Source organism: Podarcis cretensis, assembly GCF_951804945.1.
Source record: "Podarcis cretensis genome assembly, chromosome: 6".
NCBI classification, from domain to species: domain Eukaryota; kingdom Metazoa; phylum Chordata; class Lepidosauria; order Squamata; family Lacertidae; genus Podarcis; species Podarcis cretensis.
Genome location: NC_137175.1, coordinates 83,423,595 through 83,443,672, shown reverse-complemented (window position 1 = coordinate 83,443,672; position 20,078 = coordinate 83,423,595). Strand labels below are relative to the sequence as shown.

Below are 20,078 nucleotides of genomic sequence, written 5' to 3'. Positions count from 1 at the left end.
TGTGATTCTTTTAGTAGAAAAAATGTTAAGAAAACATATTGTGCACTCACATATTTTTGATTTTAATTTTCTGATCCAGAATGTGCCTCAGTTTGTGAAGTGGAAAGCTGTATGATTTGGTTTGGAATTCAGAAGTCTTTTTTGGCTGTGTAGAAAGGAATTTAATGTAGATTTTAAAATATTTATCAAAATAATGTATTCTAATCAAATAAAAGCCTTGTGGAAGAATTCCTTTAGACATTTATGTGGATCAGGATAGGGATTTTTTGAACCCCTGTTTTCTCTTATGCTTCCTGTTATAAAATTGTGACCTTTAATGAAATTAACAACTGCATTTTGTATTGACAGTACTTTCATTGCTTTTTTCATTTATCATTGCAGTGTGTTGATTGTTTTGTTTTGTATTACTGCAGATAGTTAGGATATAATTAGTGAGGTCATATTATGAAGGATGGCAATAGGTTGATAATAAGCTTCAGGTTTTAGTGAAATCACTCCTCAGATTTACTGATTTAGCAAGAGGATCCTTGCTATGTAGGAAAGTAATTACAAATGTTGTGCTGGTATACAAGCAGGTGCAGATGTTAAGATCCATGATTATAAGATCTATTCCTTCTTCTCTTAAAAATTAATCCACAGTCCAATTTTATTTGGCTATCAACAGATTTTACTCACTTGAAATTCATTCAGCTGTTGATCTCGTTGAATGGAATAATCCAGTGCTTCCAATTATTTGTAATAAGGATCCTATTTGTAATAATTATTTGTAATAAGAATGGCTAACCCACAAACCAGTTAATCAAGAGCAGTTTAATTTTAGCCAGTTTACGTCTATTACCATCAATGGGACTGATAAAATATGAGTATTTCAGTTCAACAATTCTCTGAAATTAATTTTTTTTTTACCTGTCTAACATAAAATGCCCTTTAAAATGTTTTAATTACTTCCATGTTTGGGGCATTTGTTCCTGTTTATCTTCAGATTAAAGATAGGGAAACTGTTCGTGAAATCTCCATAAAGGTCCAAGTGACTATATTTCACTAGTTAATTTGTGGCAGTTGATTGGATTTTCAGCTAAACCTAATGTTTGGTTTATTTTCTGTTTCTGGCTGCTGTATGGCGGATCATTTACAGTTTAATAACAATTACTGACTTTCCTTATTATGAAGATTTTTTCTTCCAAGGTTCATTTTACAACAGGAAAATTATACTTTCAAATATGCCTGAGATATCAAATATATATATATATAATTAAATAACCACCCCAAAACACACTCTAATCACTGCGGTTTTAATTGATATGCAACAAAGTAGACTTTACTAATTAAAATCAAGATGCCATGCTTTTGCTACATGGACCTTTACATGGAAAAGTAGGTTTTACACATTTCCTTTATTGTTCAGTGCAGCAATTGCATCCTTACAGGGTCGTAGGTTGGTGGCTTACAGCTCCCCCCCCCCAAAAAAAAAGAGTGGGAGAGAGAGAGAGAGCGCACGTTGCCACCAGCCCTGAAGACAGACAGTGGGCTTTCGTCCCTCAGACACCCCCAGAATACTAATCAGGAAAGTCAGACCCTGGAGGTCAGGGAGCAAGTCAATCATTCTAGCGATCGTCTCAGTGTGGAGGATCAAATTAGCCTGAAAAATTCAGCTGCTGGGAGGAGAGGGCGAGCAGCTGTCAGGGGCAGCAGCGAGATGCACTAATGAACCAGATGAATAGTGCAAAAGCTTGAAAATAAAAACAGGACAGTTGACATTTTTCATCTGTCAAAGCAGGAGATGCATGAAAATATAGTATTCCTGTTTTAACTCCTTAGGGGACATTCAGCTTTTCTTTCTTTCTCTCCCCCCCCCTTAACACTCTGCAGCATTCAAACAAGAGTACTTTTTAATGAACACCTAGCGTACCAACACACAGGATCTCTGCATTTATTTTGAATTTTCTGCATTTCGTGCAGGTTCTGTTGCTGGAATTCCTGGCTTTGTTTTTTTTTTTTTTTGCGCACAAAGGGGGCAAAAAACGCTGCATGAATTACCTTGTTTCAAGATTTAATATTATGGGGCCGGTACAGTTTGCAAACCGCTTTTCTTGAGAGCCTTAATCCCTTTCCTCTTAGGGGTTTTAAAAAGAGAATGCAATATTTATGGTATCCAATTAGTGCACACACAGCTGTAATGGATTTTGAGATCCTTGCTGTAAAATCCTTGCCTTCATGTCCATTTTGGAAGATTCCTTCCCAAAGTCTCCTTTATCAATAATGCCGCGGCTAAAATTTTGCAGCTTTCTTTTGGTTGCGAAGGAGTTAAATGTTCTATCTGGAAGACCACAAGACAGATGAGAGCCATTTTCAGCTTGTCCTGTCCCTGCTGAAGCTCACTGAGTAGCACAGCATGGACTAGCGTGTTTCACACACACTCTGCCTGTCTGGGGAATGTACACATTGTCCTTCCAAAATCAAACTTATTAGCACATGTAGAAAAGGGTGACTGACTTTGGGGCAGCATCGCAATCCAAGCAGTGCTCACACTGCTGCGGTTCAGAGATTTAAAGCGTTTGGAAGGCAGTACGAACATTTTTTTTTAAAATAATAAAAAAAAATCCCTGTAAAGTTAGCAATCCCACCACAGTATTTGTTTGCCTTTGTAAAGTCGGGCTGTCTTCAAATAAACATTAGGTGCCCTAATGATATTTTAAAGTTCTTACTTTAAAGGTTCCTTGCCAAAAGATAATGTTAAATTTCTTAAGTGTACATGAAACCAGAATTATGCCTGCAACATAGCATGCATGTGAGGATTTGTATTCATATTAAATCAAGTGTTGATGCATGTATCAACTTGCGTTTGTGTTTTCAGCATATGTGTTTTGGGTTTGGTATGCACAGAGGACAGGTGCTGCAATTCTGCACCAAATTGCATCTTGCTGAAACCAGTTTTGAATAGAAAATCGCTTTCTTCCCTTAAATTTAGAAATTACATTTTAAAGAATTAAGCAGATAGTGAAATGGCAAATTCAAAAAAGCCAAATGGTAACACAGAGAGTAGTATATGCATAAAAAGCAAAAGGGTTAAAGTTTCTGAAACCAGCCAAAAGATTAGACTCAGGATAGATTTTAGCATTATCCTCACAATTGCCAGGGACTGTATCCTTTGGGTAATGGCCATAGTTCAGTAATAAGGCATCTACTTTGCATGCAAATGGTCTAAGATTAAGCCCTTAGCATAACCAGGTAGGGATGGGAAAGTCTGTTGTCTGAAGTTCTAAAGGGCTGCTACCTGGCAGTGTAGACAAAATTCAGTTAGATAGACCAGCAGCCTGATGTAGTATAAGGCAGATTCCTTCCCAGATTGATGAGTTGTCCAGGGTCTACAAAAGCAATTGGGAGTTCAAGCAAAACATGGATGACTCAACTTATTTCAGTGTTGTCTTACTCACCCATGGTGGTGTCCTCTGCAAACTGGAACTTGTACAAAGTTCCCAAAAAGAAGGTGGGCTCCAGAAGGAAATAAATAGTTTACAAAAGTACTTTATGGCTTTGCAGACTATGCAGCAATATTTCATTTTTTAAAGCATAGGGGATCATTTAGGAGGAATATGGTCATGATCCAAAGAACAATTTAGCTGTACTTTTGGGGGTTACAGTGGGATTTTAAACATTTTCCAGCCATCATGCCATATCACAAATTGGTTTTGAAAACCCTATCTGTTTCAGAATTCGTTTTCCTGTTTCCGTGGTGGTGGTGGTGGTGGTGGGTGGGTGGGGAGGGCAGTTGCTATTTGAAAAATGCAAGCCTAGAGCAGAACTTGTTGCACAGTTCTTTTAGATTCTGATCAGAATTATCATTTTAAAATTAGATCTTTATTTGTATGGTGAGTCCTACAAAGTCAGTATTGGTGAATAATAATCTGGTTTCAGAAAGACATGTCAGTTAAATATATAAACAGACTGTAACATTACAGAAACTAGCTTCACTTGCATTAGGCACACACCCTTCAAAAAACAAATGAAAAAAATGTATAATGAAATTAAGGGCAGTGAAGATCACAAGAAGTTGACGTAACATGTTTTCCATGTAAAAATTAAACTGGGCCTTTTGAAACAAAAAGTAGTTCCTTGAAAATATACTTATGTGAAATAATATTCCTCCTAACCACACACATGAAATAAAAATTAAAAATCACAAAAAATCCAAGATACATTTAATTTTGTTTTAATTCCACACAGATGGCTGCACTGCAGAGTCCATTCTATGGTGACAAAATGAACCTGTATTCCTTATGTAAAAAGATTGAACAATGTGACTATCCACCTCTTCCATCAGATCACTACTCAGAAGAGGTAAGTAGCACCGCTCTCTGTGGTATATTTGAAGGTAGAGGTATGAGTACTTGATGAATATTGAATAGTGCCTTTAAAAAAAAAAGTTTCCAGTTTATACTGGGATCTGGTTATGTTCTTGCGCAAGCATAGCTTATGCATGAGTACGTCTTCATGACCTTCTTGTTTGTATTGTGGGCTCAACAGTGTGCCAGTTTTTTTCCTTGATCCCTGAATATGCTTCCTCAAGAGAATGGTGTGCTTTCAACACTGTGGCAGGTTTGAAGCTGAACTTTTCACATGCAGAAGAGTCGAAGGAGATGGCTGTAAGGCAATACATAATACTTTAGAGTGGTCCTGTCTCCTCCTCCTAATATAAGAGATTAAAATTTGTATGATGCTGTGTAAGAGAAACCACTCACAGTGGATGCAGAAAACCCAAACCCTTAATACCATCTGCTTTGGTTGGCTACAAATGAACAGCAGGATTTTCTTTTAGTCACCTGTATGGGAGCATTGGTATTATCTTGTGCTAGCAAGTGCCTTCTGAATTCATCTTCCTTTGGTGTTCTCATGAGAACTAATCACCCTTCTGATAACTTCATGGAGGAATGAGGCTCCCCACCAGCTCACCTGCCAACATAGATGGGGTCCAAAGGTCATTAGGCATTCTCATGTCATAGCCATGTTTCCCCTGAACCCTATAAAGGATGCATGTATTCATTATTGTAGGAATAATACCTGCACAGCCTTAGTCCCCATGCATGGATCACCCTAAAGCCATATAGATTACCATAAGGCATAATGTGAGTTTCCCATTCCTGACCAAAACTTTCCTGTCAAGGTAAGTCAAGGAGCTTAATCTCAGAGCTCAGGCCCCTTTACCAAGAGAAGGTGCTGGGCATGGAATGGGAACCCTGTATATCCCTTCCATTCTCTATGGCAGAATGTGTACACATCTTTGTATACCTGTAAAAAACACAGGGTTCCAGTCGGCGGTACAGAGGCTTTTCTGCATTCGCAGGAGAGGACCATGCACTGAGAGTCAAGGATTAAGGCTGTATTGCTCTTCCCATAGTGGTGAACTTGTGCTACTTATAATTCATTTTGATTTAGATGGTGAGGATTGCAAAATACTGATTAGCAGCAAAAGCATATGTAAAACACATTCTTGCTAACTAATGCAAGAAGACACAGGAAGAACATACGTTTCTTCAGTATATGAAAAAGTGTGTGTATGCTTGTGTGTGCGTAATTCTTTTATCTTGTAATGAAATATTCTCAAAGTTTGAACTAGGTAAGATAATAGCAGCTGCAAGCCAACAAAGAGGCTACAGTAACTTATTCTAGTTCAATGTACATGAATTAAAGATTATGTTGAAATGCACATAAATGTCCTCTCTGAAATATGTTTTGTAAGTATTAAAGCTTTGCGCTGCTTACAGAATGGGGAGTAACTTGTAATTCAAAACCTTGAATCCTCTTGCTTTCAAGATTTTGATTATTAATAAAAGATTGCAGTCCAGGAATTTTTGGTCTTTTAAACATTCTTTGTCATATATAGGGTGACAATTTGTATTTTTATTATAGTGACTATTGGAACACAGAACGGTTTTTGTTGTTGTGTTTTTAGAAAGATGATTAGAATTACTTTTTGAGGTGGAGATTTACCACCCATTAATTTGCGAAACCTTTCCTTAGTGTAGTCTTCCCAATTAACTCTTTTTTTCCAGTGGCCATTTTTAATTATTACGTTTTTGTGGAATATAAATATGGCACTTCGTATAGGCAACTTCAGAACCGGAGGCCTAGAAATACAGTAGGGTGTGAACAATAATGCAAAATGATAGCAAGAATGTCAGGGGCCGTTCTTTGTTGTGTCATTCATGCTGTCTTCCTTTTTCCACGAAGCGCATGAATATTTCACGTATCTGCATCCTCATCCTCTATTCTTCTTGACTAATTTTCAGACTGTCTGAATTTGCATTTCACATGGTAGCTGATTAGGAGATGCCGAGTGCAGCAGTGAAGCCTCAGCAGGCGGTTGCCATGGTGACCTTCAGCAGGATTTTAATGATGATGCCACTAGTGGTTCGTTGAAGTCGGCCTGCCTGGAGGGCTACTTCACTGCAGCTAAGTGTGAAGTTGGATATATGGATTCTCAGCCAAGGGGCAAATATCAAAGTCCGGCTCTGATAGAAGGTCTTGGTACTGGGAAAGAGAAATAAGATTCCACCTTTCTTTTTATTAACTTAGTTTGCATAGTTCCAAGTTAGGAAGGGGTGGGTGGAATCACACACACACACACACACACACCACAAAACAACAACAACCATGTTGCATATTTTCCCCATGCACAAACAGGGATATTTACATTAACACCCTTTAAAAAAAATCATTTATCCATCCGACAGCACTAAAGAAAGCAAATTGTGCTGTTCCATTAATAAATAATTTCTTAAGAGAAGAAGTGGCCTTTGGAGCAGAAGGAGTTGCTTTGAACCCGCTATCCCTTAAAAATCATATGTGGTATAAAACATTTTTTAATGAAATATATTTTAAGATTTTTCTCTCTGCCTCTAATACTATAGTTTTAATTGTGAAAGTCTTGGATAGAACTGCAGAGGAAATAGGCTAAAGTGTGTATGCCAGACTGCAGCAGCAGCATCCTAAAGACTTCTCAAAAATTTAGACTTCAAACCCGTTATCCAGGTTGAAAAGTGCACTTGGTTGAGCTGCTGAGTTCAGGGATCACTGAACAACGAAATCCGCTTGAATTTTTTATGCGAATAAATTTTATGAAGGAATAAAATTACTTTGCATCAGCTTCTGTCTGCTTTCACAGAAGAACATTTAAAAAAGAAACAAACCCTTTAACCACAAAATAGTACTCTTAAGATCAGTTTCTAAAACAGATATACCTTTTTCTTTCTTTTTGGCAGTGAAACCATCAGTTGCTTTCGTTTTTTCAGGGTTCTGGATCTGATGTGTGTGCTTGTGTTAATACAAACCCTTTTGGTCTGCTAGCACCCTTCTTCACATGCCATGACAGTGCACAGCGTTTGCATACTCAGTTGTGGCAATGCTACCTCCTTCCTTCTCTGAACTCCTTCCTGCTAAAAGTTCGGCTGGTTCCTTAAACCCATCATGCTGACATCTACTTTTTATTTTATTTTATTTTTGAGTGGTTGGAATGTTCCTAGGCCTTCCATAACACCACAGCTGCTGAATCAAAAGGATGAAGAGGTCTCATTTCAGTATATTGAAGCTTATCTAATTGCCACAAAGGTTTCAAAATCTGCAAATTGCTTTTTGATTTTGTTCGTTCTTTGCTTTCATTGAATTTATTGGGGGGGAATTACTGGGGGGGGGGGCAGTCTTTTCTTACAAATCAATGTGTTCTGAGCACTAATTTGAAACATCCCTTTTCTACAATCCTAGTAAGACAAATTCCAAAGCTAGCTTTGACTGCAACAAATAAATATATAGATACAATGAAAAAACCCTACCCTAGATACTAATGAGAATTCCACTTGCAGAAGAGTCTGCCAGGCTTGCCTTTGGGACCCTTTCCTTTTTATTTTCTCTATCAATGATGATGTGGAAGAATTTGATGGCAGTGAGATTGTTTTACCCAAAGTTTACAGTTCTTTTTTATGTTATGCTGTTCTCATTTTATCCTTTACATTGACCACGTGGCTTTCGCAATGTGGAACTTGGCAGGTGCCTTTAAGTTCCTTTGGACAGTGGTTCCCAATTAGCTAAATACTGAGAACCCCTATTTTTCAAAAGCCAAGCCATGAACCCCCTACTTTTGAAAAAAATTGATAACTATGTTAGTTACAATAGTTCATTCTGTGAACTGCCCTGAGACGGTATATAAATTTAATTAATTAATAATAAAATAATAATACCTCTGGCAAAGCAGTTTTTGGAACAAAATGTGGGGTAGCCCCTAGTAAGCAAAAGATTTTAGGTATACTAAAAAACAGACTTGGGTTGAGCGATATCTGGTTTTCAACATTGTGATATATCGGCAGCCGAACATCATGATATTCTGATATATCACAGTGTCTGAAATTGGAGACTGGGGATGAGGGAAGGAGCAGTCATGGAGATCAGGTGTGTGGGGGGAAGAGAGGAAAGGGAGTCATCTCCACCCCATGGTTTGAGTGGGAGGGGGTGCATCAAGCCGCCGTCAGCAGGGCAGTCAGTGAAGATGCAAGTCCACTGTGGCTGTTGCGGCTTTCCTGCTGACTGAGAAAATCTGCTCTGCCTCAGTGCCAGGGGAAGGTAGTGCCCGGTGTCTTGAAATGAGGGCGATCAACTACCCTGCTTTCCCTCAGCATGAGGGAAGGCAACTTAGATCATCATGCAATATCGGCGGTGCCTTGAAATTGCTCTCCCTCGCATGAGGAGCAATATATTTATTGCTAAAAGTAAAGGGATCCCTAACCGTTAGGTCCAGTCGCGGATGACTCTGGGGTTGCGGTGCTCATCTCGCTGTACTGGCCGAGGGAGCTGGTGTTTTGTCCACAGACAGCTTCCAGGTCATGTGGCCAGCATGACCAAGTTGCTTCTGGTGAACCAGAGCAATGCACGGAAACACCGTTTACCTTCCTGCTGGAGCAGTACCTATTTATCTACTTGCACTTTGATGTGCTTTAGAACTGCTAGGTTGGCAGGAGCAGGGACCGAACAACGGGAGCTCACCCCGTTGCGGGGATTCGAACCGCCAACCTTCTGATCGGATTTCAAAACCAATTTTGGCCAATATATTGAAAAACCACACAGTGCTAAAACAGGCCATAAAACCTTTGATATTACCATGCAAAAATGACAAAAAATTAGCTTGGAGGGAGGGAAAGGATGGGACTGCGGACCCCCTGAGTGCGTTCCGCGGATGCCCAGGGGTCGCCAGACCCCTAATTGGGAAACATTGCCTTAGGACATTGTTGGAGTTCTTCAAAACAGAGCACTGGGTTGTTAATGCATAGAAGATAAAAGCTGGTTCTCTCATACATGCATTGATGACAAGTGATGACCTGTACGTGTGAATGAGCAATCGCAGATTAACTGCCTCACAGTGGTCTTTTGTTTCATTTGTTTATACATTTCATTGGAGACCTTCACATGTTCAGCTAAGTGTTGCACAATCAAATGACAGATGGCAAATCTAGTAATTTACCTGCCAACCAATCAATTGCTAATGACACTCTTTAGGAGATGGAAAACATTATACATGTGTGTCCCTAGAGCGGGGTCCCAAAATGAAACAGACCTATATTTTCCCTCACCACTGTGTGGAACAAGCATTGCTAGTTATCAGAAGCCAAGAGACACCTGTGTGCTTAACAAAAGTACTCAGTATGTTCAGCCTCCCCCTCCCCTTCCATAAAGGAGAAGGAACATGCAGAGCAGGCATTTGTGTGATTAGGCATCCAATTCTGCTCAGGTGAGGTTTAGCTGCATATTGGAGAAACTGCAGGGGACGTGAGGTGATCTTGCTTGAGCACACAAAACCCTGTTAAATCAGACTAAAGGTTTATCTAGTCCAGATTCTTCTTTTCCATAGTGGCCAACCAGCTTATTTATGGTGGATACAAATCCTTTCAAAGAGAGACTTGCAGAAAACCTTTAAAGCTACAATAAATATAGTTAATGTAATATATCAGCTCCTCAAACACAATAAAACACATCAGCATAAAACCAGCAGAAATCATCCGTAAAAGGTCTTGAGGACATAATGGAGCTCCCAAGAGAGAGAGATATCCCCAACATCACTTCCCCCCCCCCCCAACCAAATAACAACATTAAGGTGGAAGCAACATTAAGATGGAAGTCCACAAGCAACATCCCTTTCCAGATATTGCAGACCAAGAACCAGTACCATACTGGCTATCAGCACATTTTGTGGTAATGCGTTCCATAAATCATTTGCTCTTTAAGGAAGCACTTCCTTTCATCCCTTCTGAACTTCCCGCTATTCGATTTCATTGGATGGCGCAGAGTTTTAATATTGTAAGAGAGAGAAAAAACTTTTACCTCTATGTATGTTTCCTAAAAGGGACGTGGGTGGCACTGTGGGTTAAACCACAGAGCCTAGGACTTGTCGATCAGAAGGTTGGCGGTTCGAATCCCTGCGACAGGGTGAGCTCCTGTTGCTCGGCCGCTGCTCCTGCCAACCTAGCAGTTCGAAAGCACGTCAAAGTGCCAGTAGATAAATAGATACCGCTCTGGCGGGAAGGTAAACGGCTTTTCCGTGTGCTGCTCTGGTTCGCCAGAAGCGGCTTAGTCATGCTGGCGACATGACCCGGAAGCTGTATGCCGGCTCCCTCGGCCAGTAAAGCGAGATGAGCGCTGCAACCCCAGAGTCGGTCACGAGTGGACCTAATGGTCAGGGGTCCCTTTACCTTTACCTTTATGTTTCCTAAACCATGCATAATTTTAGACACTTCTGTCATGCCTTCCCCATTACTTTCCTTTTTTCCCTAACCTAAAAAAGGCCCAGACCATTTCCTTGAAGGGAAGATGCTTCAGCCCACTGATGTCATTAGTTAAGCATTTCTAGACCTTTTCCAGCTCTACAGTGTCACTTTTAGAGATGTGGCAAGCAGAACTGTGCACATTACTGTGTAGCAGAAGTATGGCTGTTCCACAGATTTGCATTGGGCTGTTGCACTACTGGTAGTTTCCCAGTTGCTTTCTCAATTACTTCTGGCATTGAATTTGAATTTTTGGTGTTGACCCTTATAAGTATGTGACTATTGGCTCAGTCTTCAATTCAAAACATTTTTTCCCTTATGAAGTATGTAGCTAAACACCTGTTAGCTTCAGATCAAGACGTTTATCCTATCAAAAACCCGATGATCAGAGCCTTGTAACATTAGCTGCAGTTCTTATGCTTGTACTGGTGAGAATATGAGTAGACAGACTTTCTTCTTATGCCCAGCAATATTCTGTTTTTGTATTGGTTCAAAGTTCAGTGGGCTTCTAATGAAGATACATACACCGTCATGTGAAAGACAACAATCCCATGAATGCAATCACAGAGCTGGAATTCTAACACACAAACACACACACACACACACACACACACACACACCAACAACAACAACTGGATGGGCATGGTTTTCTTAAGAACTTTTGAATTACTATTCTGAATGTCAGGTTGGTTCTTTTCCAGGCAAAGTCTCTAATTTTACTTAGAATCACAATATCATAACTCACAAATCCCTATAAAAGTTGTTCCCCTCCCCATCCTGAGTGGACATGATAGTCTCTCTCTCTCTCTCTCTCTCTCTCTCTCTCTCTCTCTCTCTCTGTGTGTGTGTGTGTAGTACATCTTAGTGATAAAACATATATGTTACATGCAGAATGCCCTGTAGGTTCCATTCTGTCATGAATGGCAATGTCTTCAGTCTTAGACCTTAGAGGGCCACTGTCACTTGGAATAGAAAGTTTGGGGCTAGATGGCCAATAGTCTAACCTGACATGAGGCAGCTTCATATATTAGTATGCTTAAAAGTTTTGTGTGGGAGTGTCAGGGACTGGGCAGAGGAGGAACGGTGGAGACCGCCTCCCCAGCCTGACCCTTCCAGAGAAGAAGACATTATAACAGGGGTTTGAGGGAGGTCACAGCTCAGAGGAACATGAGGCGAAATGTTGGGAAATAATGGGAAAGGAGGAGGAGGCAGAGCTGGAGCAGCTGGCTGGCTTGTTACCACCAGAAAGCATTCCAGACCCACCATCTCCCAGAACCTGGTGAGCCTTAAAAGTAGGAGAGCGAAGAGCTCAAAGACAGATGACCCTAAGCGGCAACTGTCAAGGGGGTGGTGCTGTTGACCCCCTTGTGGGAGAGAAGGGCCATGGAGATTTACTTGGGACAACACCATTATTCCAAAAGGTTGCATTCCCAAGCCTCTCTCTGTAAATATTGAATAAAAAACAGATGGCAAGGACTTTTCTTATCCATTTCTGGCAACCTGCCGTGCGGGTTGGTTCCTCTTCTGCCTGACAGGGGGAGGCTGAAACCAGACCCTCAGCAGCATCTTTTTAAGGAGTAATATGTTAGGTGAATACCTGCTGCTTAGGAATAAGCAATGTTTCTTTCTGCTTAAAATCCAAGTTCTTCGCCATCGCAGGCGTTTCCAAACACTTGCCTGTGTCAGCCTTTTTTTTTTTTTTGGTCCCTTTTTATGACTTGAGGGACACTGAGTCCCCCCCACCCTTGGAGTCTGACAAACCTGTTAAAGTAAAAAGAAATGTGTCCCGCTGCTCCCCACTACCAGGCTAAGCTCCAGGCAAAATACTGTCATTGTGCTAAGTTCACAGAGGAGGTTAAGGAGAATAAGCCGAGCCGAAGGAGACTGCTGCTCAGAGATGCAACAGGAGCCTTCCCAGTCTTAGGTACTGTCCCAGTCTGCCTTTCATAGAGCATGCTGGTCATCCCATACCAGACTAGAATATATTGCTGTCCTGACATCTCGGCTCAGCCTAATTCACATTAGCATCCCCCAGGTCAGCTGAATGGAATGGATGCTACTAGCTCCATATTAAATAGGGAACCTTCCCGACTTTATGGAAATGGATATGCCTGACAATAGGCAAAGGCATTGCAATCCTGTATTCAGCAAGAAGTCGTCGTCTTTCCACACACCTCAGAAAAGAACACTCTGCCATTCTGTGTTTTGTGCTTTTAGGAAAGATGCTTCATGGAAGGAACGTGCATTCGGGCAATAGGATGGGAGCCATTTTTTCAGCTTTGACAAATACTTCAGAGTTCATACTTAGAAAGATTTAAGGAGAGTCTGCCTCGATCATTTTCTCTCCTGTAGAGTTCATGGCATCTACCCAAAGTCTCAGTTTCTTCTGCAGTTTAGATGGCAGGTTTGGAGCTTCATCCCCAGCCCAAGTCCGTGTTTAAGATAGTCAAAATAGGAATAAGCAGTGGCTTATTTTTTTCCATTTCCGTGCTGCTGCTTCAGCATAAACCAGCCATCTTGATCAGCAGGAAATAAATACATTCATATACATATATACATACAGCTCCCCCTTGCAGACTTAGGATATCTAGATTATAGGAAACATTCCTGATATGCATTAATAATTAATAATTATGAATAAATAATTTTACACTTTACCTTTTTTTTAAAGGAACTCCTGACACTTTTCAATTTGTCCTACAACATTAATTTTACACATATATATTTCCTCTTCTGCATAGCAGCCTACAAGTAGAAGCCCATCAGTAGATAAAATACCTGTGGCATGCGTGAAATACTACAGAGTTCCTTCAGGATCTGCCCAAAAGGGTTCTCTTTGCGGAGCTGAAACCTTCGTTTCTCAGAAATCTCTTTCCTGCCTGCCATGTAAGCAGTCTGCAAAGCGTTCAGCCATTGACTGCCTCTTGGCTAAGCTTACTAATACACTGCTCTTGTCGGCTGCAATATATCACCAACCCCTTGCATCTTCCTGTGGCAGATCATGTAGCTTTCCTATTGCATCTTGGGTCATCTCCTTCTGGATTTGTGAACTTTGAAGTTAAGCCTCACTTAAACTGAACACGCACTCTTAATAACAAAGAACATTCACCCCCATAGGACTGTTCCTTTATTTCGCAACTCTACGTTGAAAATGGAAAGTGGGGCAGTGGGGGGTGGAACTGATTTCATAGAAGTCTGGAGTCCCATTTTAATATATCTGAAATAAAAGTTTTCCACATGCTAGGCACAAGGTAAATGAAAAAAAAGACGACTAAGAATGCAATCCTATTCATTCATTGAGTTCAGTGAGACTTACTTGAAGTGTGCATAGGATTGCAGCTTCCTTTTCAGTGACTTCCATGGTGAGGTTAATGTAGAAGTGAATTTGAAGCATCCCACACACACTGACCTTGCAGCAGTACCTTGTGTTTAGTACGTCTTAGTCGGCAACCCTGTACTAACTTACCTGGGAGTGAGCCAGTAACCATGTATAGTATATTAAAAACCATGGACACAGTTCATCCCCATGCAGGTAGTGGAATCAGATTTATCTGTGTGGGACTGTATTGGTTGTTCAGTATATGTTGCTCATAAATGAATTCCTCGCTGAGTCCTTCACATGACATGACCAGGTTACATATGAATCTTGCCAGAGGAACTGAAGGGAAAATTCAGCTCATAACACTTTGGGCCACAAAGCTTCATGGCCTTTGAAGGGTCTCTTCTAACTTGTTTATTCTAAGGCAACAAGTTAGAGTAAATAAGTGGCTCTAACACCTATGACTCAATGAATACCAATGATTATAGTAATATATACTGGTTTGTCAGGGAGGCTAACTTGTGGCCCTTCAGTGTAATAAGACTACAGCTTCCATGGTTTCTAGTCATTGCCCATGTGGGCTGGGACTGCTGGGAGTTGTTGTCCATCAATATCTGGAGGATCACAGGGTAGCCACAGGGTATGAATTTTGTTGTTGGCATCTGTCTGTCTCGAGAGACAATGGAGTACAGGAGTGAAGCCAAACCATTGTGTTAGCAACACTGAAGCTTGGAGGTTCTGGGCTGCGCAGACAACAAGACACCCCTCTCAGCCTTGCCGATGTGGTCCAAAAGAAAAAGCAATACATTTGGCACCAGCTTGGCTGTAGAAGTTGCTGGAAAGAAGTGTACAAGGCACCATGCAGTCATCTTAGGGACTCCATTCCAGATTTGTTAGGCTTTACTCCTTAGCCTGTTCTTCTCCCAAAGATGTCCCGCAGGGTGGCAGAGGTTTAGGATCCTTTTCTTAGATGGGCCACCTTCTCAGGTTAATGAGCCCCACCTCTACCTCTCACTTCCCTCTGTAGCACATGTAGAAACTGCTGCCTTGACCATTGGACTCACTATTGGTCTCATCCGCTCACCACCAGAGCTTCTCTTCACATGTAGGGAAAAGTCCCTAACTCTGAGGGTTTGAGACGCAACAGCTACCCTCACCCGGTTTACCTGGCCAATCAAAGCTGTTTCCCAGGGTGTGGCTACTTGTCACATGCTGACAGCTTATAGGAGCCACATGTTAGGACTGAGTGCAGGGTGGGGATCAAAGGTGGACAAACTACCCCAGAAGGAGGTACCACCCTTCCCCTAATGCCCCCTACACCCCTGTGTATGCATTACTGCCACACTATTGTAGTTTTCCAGTACTCCTAATTGAAGTTTGGAGGAGGGAGAGAAGGACGGCCCTAATAACTTTGTCACACAGTGCTTTTTTCTTTTCTTTTTTTGTTCCTCGTGTCCATAATATTCTTTTTTTCCCCCCTAGCTGCGACAATTAGTTAATATGTGCATCAACCCAGATCCAGAGAAGCGACCGGACATCACCTATGTTTATGATGTAGCAAAACGTATGCATGCACATACCGCCACCAGCTAAGAGACTTGGCAGCTTATGAAGAGAAAGGAAAAAACAACAAACCCACCGGAATCATTCAAGTATTGTTGTGCAAAACCTCTTCCACCTTTTCTCCCATTTGTCTGCGTCACCTAAAGTTTAGTTACATGCAATGAGAATGTTTAGCAGTTTTGTCACAGAGTTAATAACCTAAAATGAAGTATTTTTTTTTTTTAAAAAAATGTTTTAATGGAAAACATGGAACAGTTCTAAACATGACAGAATAAGAAAATCGGCAATCCTTTCTGACTTCTGAAAGCTGCAATTTCACACATATTTCTACATAAAGAGCAATGATTTTACATGGGAATAATATTTTGCTTTACGTATCAGTTGCGGTTTTGCATATGAGCACAACAGTGGACTCCTTAAAGGAATACTGTTGAAACTGCTCCTCAGTTGTTTTCAGTAATGTGTGGAAGTGATGAATCAGCACAAATTGGTGAATTTATTGTTCATTAGTGAATATATTGTTCCTTTCCCCTAGAGGCAATTAATTAATTAATAGGATTTTATTTTATTTTTTAAAAAAGGAATTTTGCAGTTTACGGTTTTCCTCATCAAGATAAATGTAGATAGAAACCATTTTATTTGCTGTTGAGCTTTGATGCAGCTGCTGAATGTGAAAAAGAATTGGTTTTATTTTATTTTTTTCTCAGAAATTGTCCAACACTGAAAAAAGAATAAATCTGGTCAGCTGTTGTTGTTTTTAAAATCCTTGTACAGTACCTTAACCCCAGCTCCTAAAACTTGATATCATGTATTTGTATTATGCTGTGCCTTGCTGCTCCAAGCCTCTGGGCGAACAGAAAAGAGTGGTGTATTTGTACAGGGCCTAGGATTCTGAAAGCATCACTGCCACAATCTGTAGGTCTCAAAGTGAAGCATTTGCAAATCCCTTTTCATTCAGTGGTGGATTGCTAAGCAAGTCATATCAATGACAAAGTGCCTAATCTGGGCTGAATTTATCCAGATAATCTTTCATGTTATATATTGACTTAGTTTTAAAGGCTAGTTCAGCCTTCCCCAGGCTGTTGCCCGCCTAATGTTTTGGAGGACAAGTCCCATCAGCCAACAAGGTAATCCAGGCTGAGACAGATGAAAGGTATAGTCCAATTTTTTTCAGATATTACCAGACTGGGGAGGGCTGGGCTAGTTTACACCCAGCAACATTCAGTGTAAGCTACACATTATATAAAATGGCCAAATGCTTGAAATGTCCTAAGTATGGCATCTTCTCCTTGCGCTGATGCTCCCAGGGTGAATCAGAGGACTCTTTTCTTTTCCTTTTTACACCACAGCAAACCAGCAACAGGAATGGGTTTTGGCTGCCCAGAATCAAAGCTTCAAAGGAACAGGCAATCTATGTGGCAGCCAGTCATTGATATGAATTGTCCATTACAATGCAGACATCTGCTTCCTAAATAATTTATGTGTCTTAGAAGGGTATTTTGTTCCCCGAAAATGTTCACTTGAGATTTTAAAAAGAGAGTTTTCTTCTTTTCTTTCTTTCTTTCTTTTTTTGCATTATCTTATATTCCAAAGCGAAATTCATAATTAATTGAATAAACATTCAAGGCCCTGAACAGGGTATTTGTTGTGGAGCATGGAAGCATTATGTTGTAGCTACAAGTGTTGTTTTACATAGTCCTTTAAAATCCTGACCAGACAGCCTGCAAATCTATGACGTGTCAAAGTAGGTTGTTACAGGAGTTGACAGGTAGAATTTTAATCCCACTGTGACACATTTATCTCTGAGAACAAACAAGAAGCCATACAGTATTTTTTTCTGCACATTAAACCAACAAATTTTACTAATTCACCATGCAGCCATGTGCAGTTAGGCTCATCTGTGGAAAACTATGTATAATAAAGAAAAATGTAAGTGCAACCTGCACTCCTCAGGAGGCAATGCCTAACAGTGAAGCCAGGCATGGTATTTTGGAGAATCTGATATGTGGCAGTCGCCTGACACGGAGCAGAGCCAAAGGCAGGTTTGACTTCGGTAATCAAAACTGCTGCCTTCCACCACTGGGCAAGATGCGTCTGTGGGGAGACATGGGTGCAGTGAGTAAGTGGCAACAGCAGCAAGCAGCCACGCCACGGCATGGCCAGATCTCCCTACTCCTGACCACGAAGCAAAACGGAAAGGTTTACTAAGTCCCTTCATGGGTTGCTGTGCATAGTTGGTGGGCTGCATTTGGCTTGGTGGACACCATTTAGGCAGGCCTAATCCAGAGCTTTTTTAATTGTTCGTGTTCATGCCACTTGAATGTCCACAGCAATAGTGTGCACCCCGTCTCCTAGATCGGGGTCCTAGCACAACACGGGTTTGCATGGAGCCATGATTGAGCTAGTTGAAATGATGTCCTGCTGCCTTAACCTGCAAAATTCAGAAGGTGAATGCAATATGAACACTTCCATTAGGATGATCTGTAATAGTTTTCTTTTTTCACCCTGAATGAGGCTAAAAATAGGTTTGCTAAAAGGAGCATAGGACAAGAAAGTAATCTCTTGATCCTCGTTGCCAAGTGCTACTATGCAAAAGGATTCGAGCCTTTCATTAAGTGTGTTTCACCCAATCTCCCTCCACCTACTTTTAGGTCATTTTACAGGTCCGATGGAGAAGGACTGCTACGTTTAACATAGTAATATGATTTTCATCAGGTGTTTTGCATGTTTAGTTGGATGTCGCACTGAATTCTGTAGGTCTTACTCCCAAGTAAGTGGCACAAATTGCAGCTTTGTAAGTTTCACATGTGTACCTTTATTACAAAACGCATGCTTTTGGGAAGCCAAAACCTGCTTCTAGAAGAAAATAGTGTTGGCAATAATTATGAAGCTTGCTAAGCTAATATGCCTACAGAATAAAGGTGTTTAAAAAATAATAACAATAAAAGAAATACTTCCAGTGTTGATAATGTAAGATGCATTCTGTCGAAGGACCAATTAAGTTGATTTCAGAAGCCAGCAAAAAGAACGTTTCTGATGAGATGCTTGGTAAGCTTGTGTCATATTAAGAAGGTCGGGCTGGGCACCGATGCTATTCAGGCACTCTACAATGGCAAAACGATTTGCCACACAAATTCATTGTAATGAAGATAGCTCTGCCAATGGATCACTTGAGCAGCCTCTTCATAATCTCTTCTGCTTGCCAGGGCTTCTAGGACTTGGAAGCAACCAAAGGGTAAATATGAGAATCCCACTTAACAAGTTGTAATAAAAGCTAGGGAAGAAAAAGACCTATTCATAAGTCCCTAGAAGTGGCATGCCTTCTCTTGCACTGTTCTGGTAACACTGGAAGGATGACATTATATATTTCAGGTTGGCAAGGTGGAAACTTCCCATGTTGGTATCGCCAGCCACAAGCAGAAGCATGTCTTCCTTTAAATGCTACTGGAGCAGTCAAAACTGATGAACAAGCTACAGTTCACACTTTGGTTTTCCCTCCATCTGTGCAATATCTCATCTTGCTCTCATTAGCTCCCTTCATAGTTGATAGTGGAAAGGAGATGAAGTTATGTGACTTCGCTTCTACAAAACCTGGTGCTTGTTAATGTGTGTAGAAGATAGTGGCAGGGTGGATGGATGGCTTGGCAGTCTGCCGAATCATCTTACCCTGTTTGCCTGGTTCCTTGCCAGGTATCAGAAAGTGGAAGGGTTGAGGAAAAGAGTCGAAAGAAAGCTAGCCGCAGACAGTATTGGTTCAGGTGTAGCAGAGGTGGAATTATTTTCACTGGAACTTCATTCTATCCAAGCTCAATTCTAATCAAAGGCCAGTCTACGCTTCCTGATGAGAGTAAAATAGAACTACTTACTCAGTGTCACCTAGGGCTAATCTTTCTGACAGTGTATACTTATATATAACAAGTTAATAAATGCCTTAACTTTATCTTCAGCACTCATGGAAAATAGACATTTGTGTAGATGACTCTTTTGAAATGAATGTATTAATCAGTAACCAAAACATGTATAATTTTCTGCTGCCTTATACTCAGTTGTACTGTAATATTCCAAATAATATTTGTTGTGCTTTCTGCACCCACTCTCTGCACAAGGAATTGTACTCTTTGTTTGGAAATCTATGTTGTACAATATCTTAATATAAAAAGGCTACACAAATTAAATAAATTGGAAAGTGAAACTTTCTTTTGATGTCCTTTTTTTGCCCTTCAAGGTTTATTTACAAGAATGTGCAAGGTGATGTGTTTACTGAAAATGTTATTGGGGACTGAATTTGACTTAAGATGGCAGATCCAAGCAACATAAATATTTGAGTACTTGGAACCATCTTCTGTTACCCCCTTAAAATGGCCACTAATTCCAAGAAATTCCAAAAACAACAG

General features: G+C 40.6%; 1 protein-coding gene and 1 long non-coding RNA gene across 6 annotated transcripts in view; one reads left to right on the top strand and one right to left on the bottom strand.

Annotated features, from left to right (window-relative positions):
- NEK7 (NIMA related kinase 7) overlaps positions 1-19,877 on the top strand; it is a 96,581-nt gene extending 76,704 nt beyond the window's left edge. For 4 of the 5 annotated variants that reach the window (XM_079981695.1, XM_079981692.1, XM_079981693.1 and 1 more), the window contains 2 exons: positions 4,225-4,338; positions 15,604-19,877. In XM_079981695.1, coding sequence (XP_079837821.1) covers positions 4,225-4,338; positions 15,604-15,714 — 225 coding nt within the window. In that variant the 3' untranslated portion in view covers positions 15,715-19,877. Of the gene's footprint in view, positions 1-4,224; positions 4,339-6,287; positions 6,312-15,603 lie in introns of those variants that run through there. The other variant, XM_079981696.1, reaches the window with a different exon arrangement.
- Positions 7,480-15,597, bottom strand: LOC307218998. The gene is made up of 2 exons (XR_013840239.1): positions 11,413-15,597; positions 7,480-11,379 (listed from the first exon to the last, which is right to left on the bottom strand). It is a non-coding gene; the product is annotated as an uncharacterized lncRNA (long non-coding RNA).
- Positions 19,878-20,078: the final 201 nt, after the last annotated feature.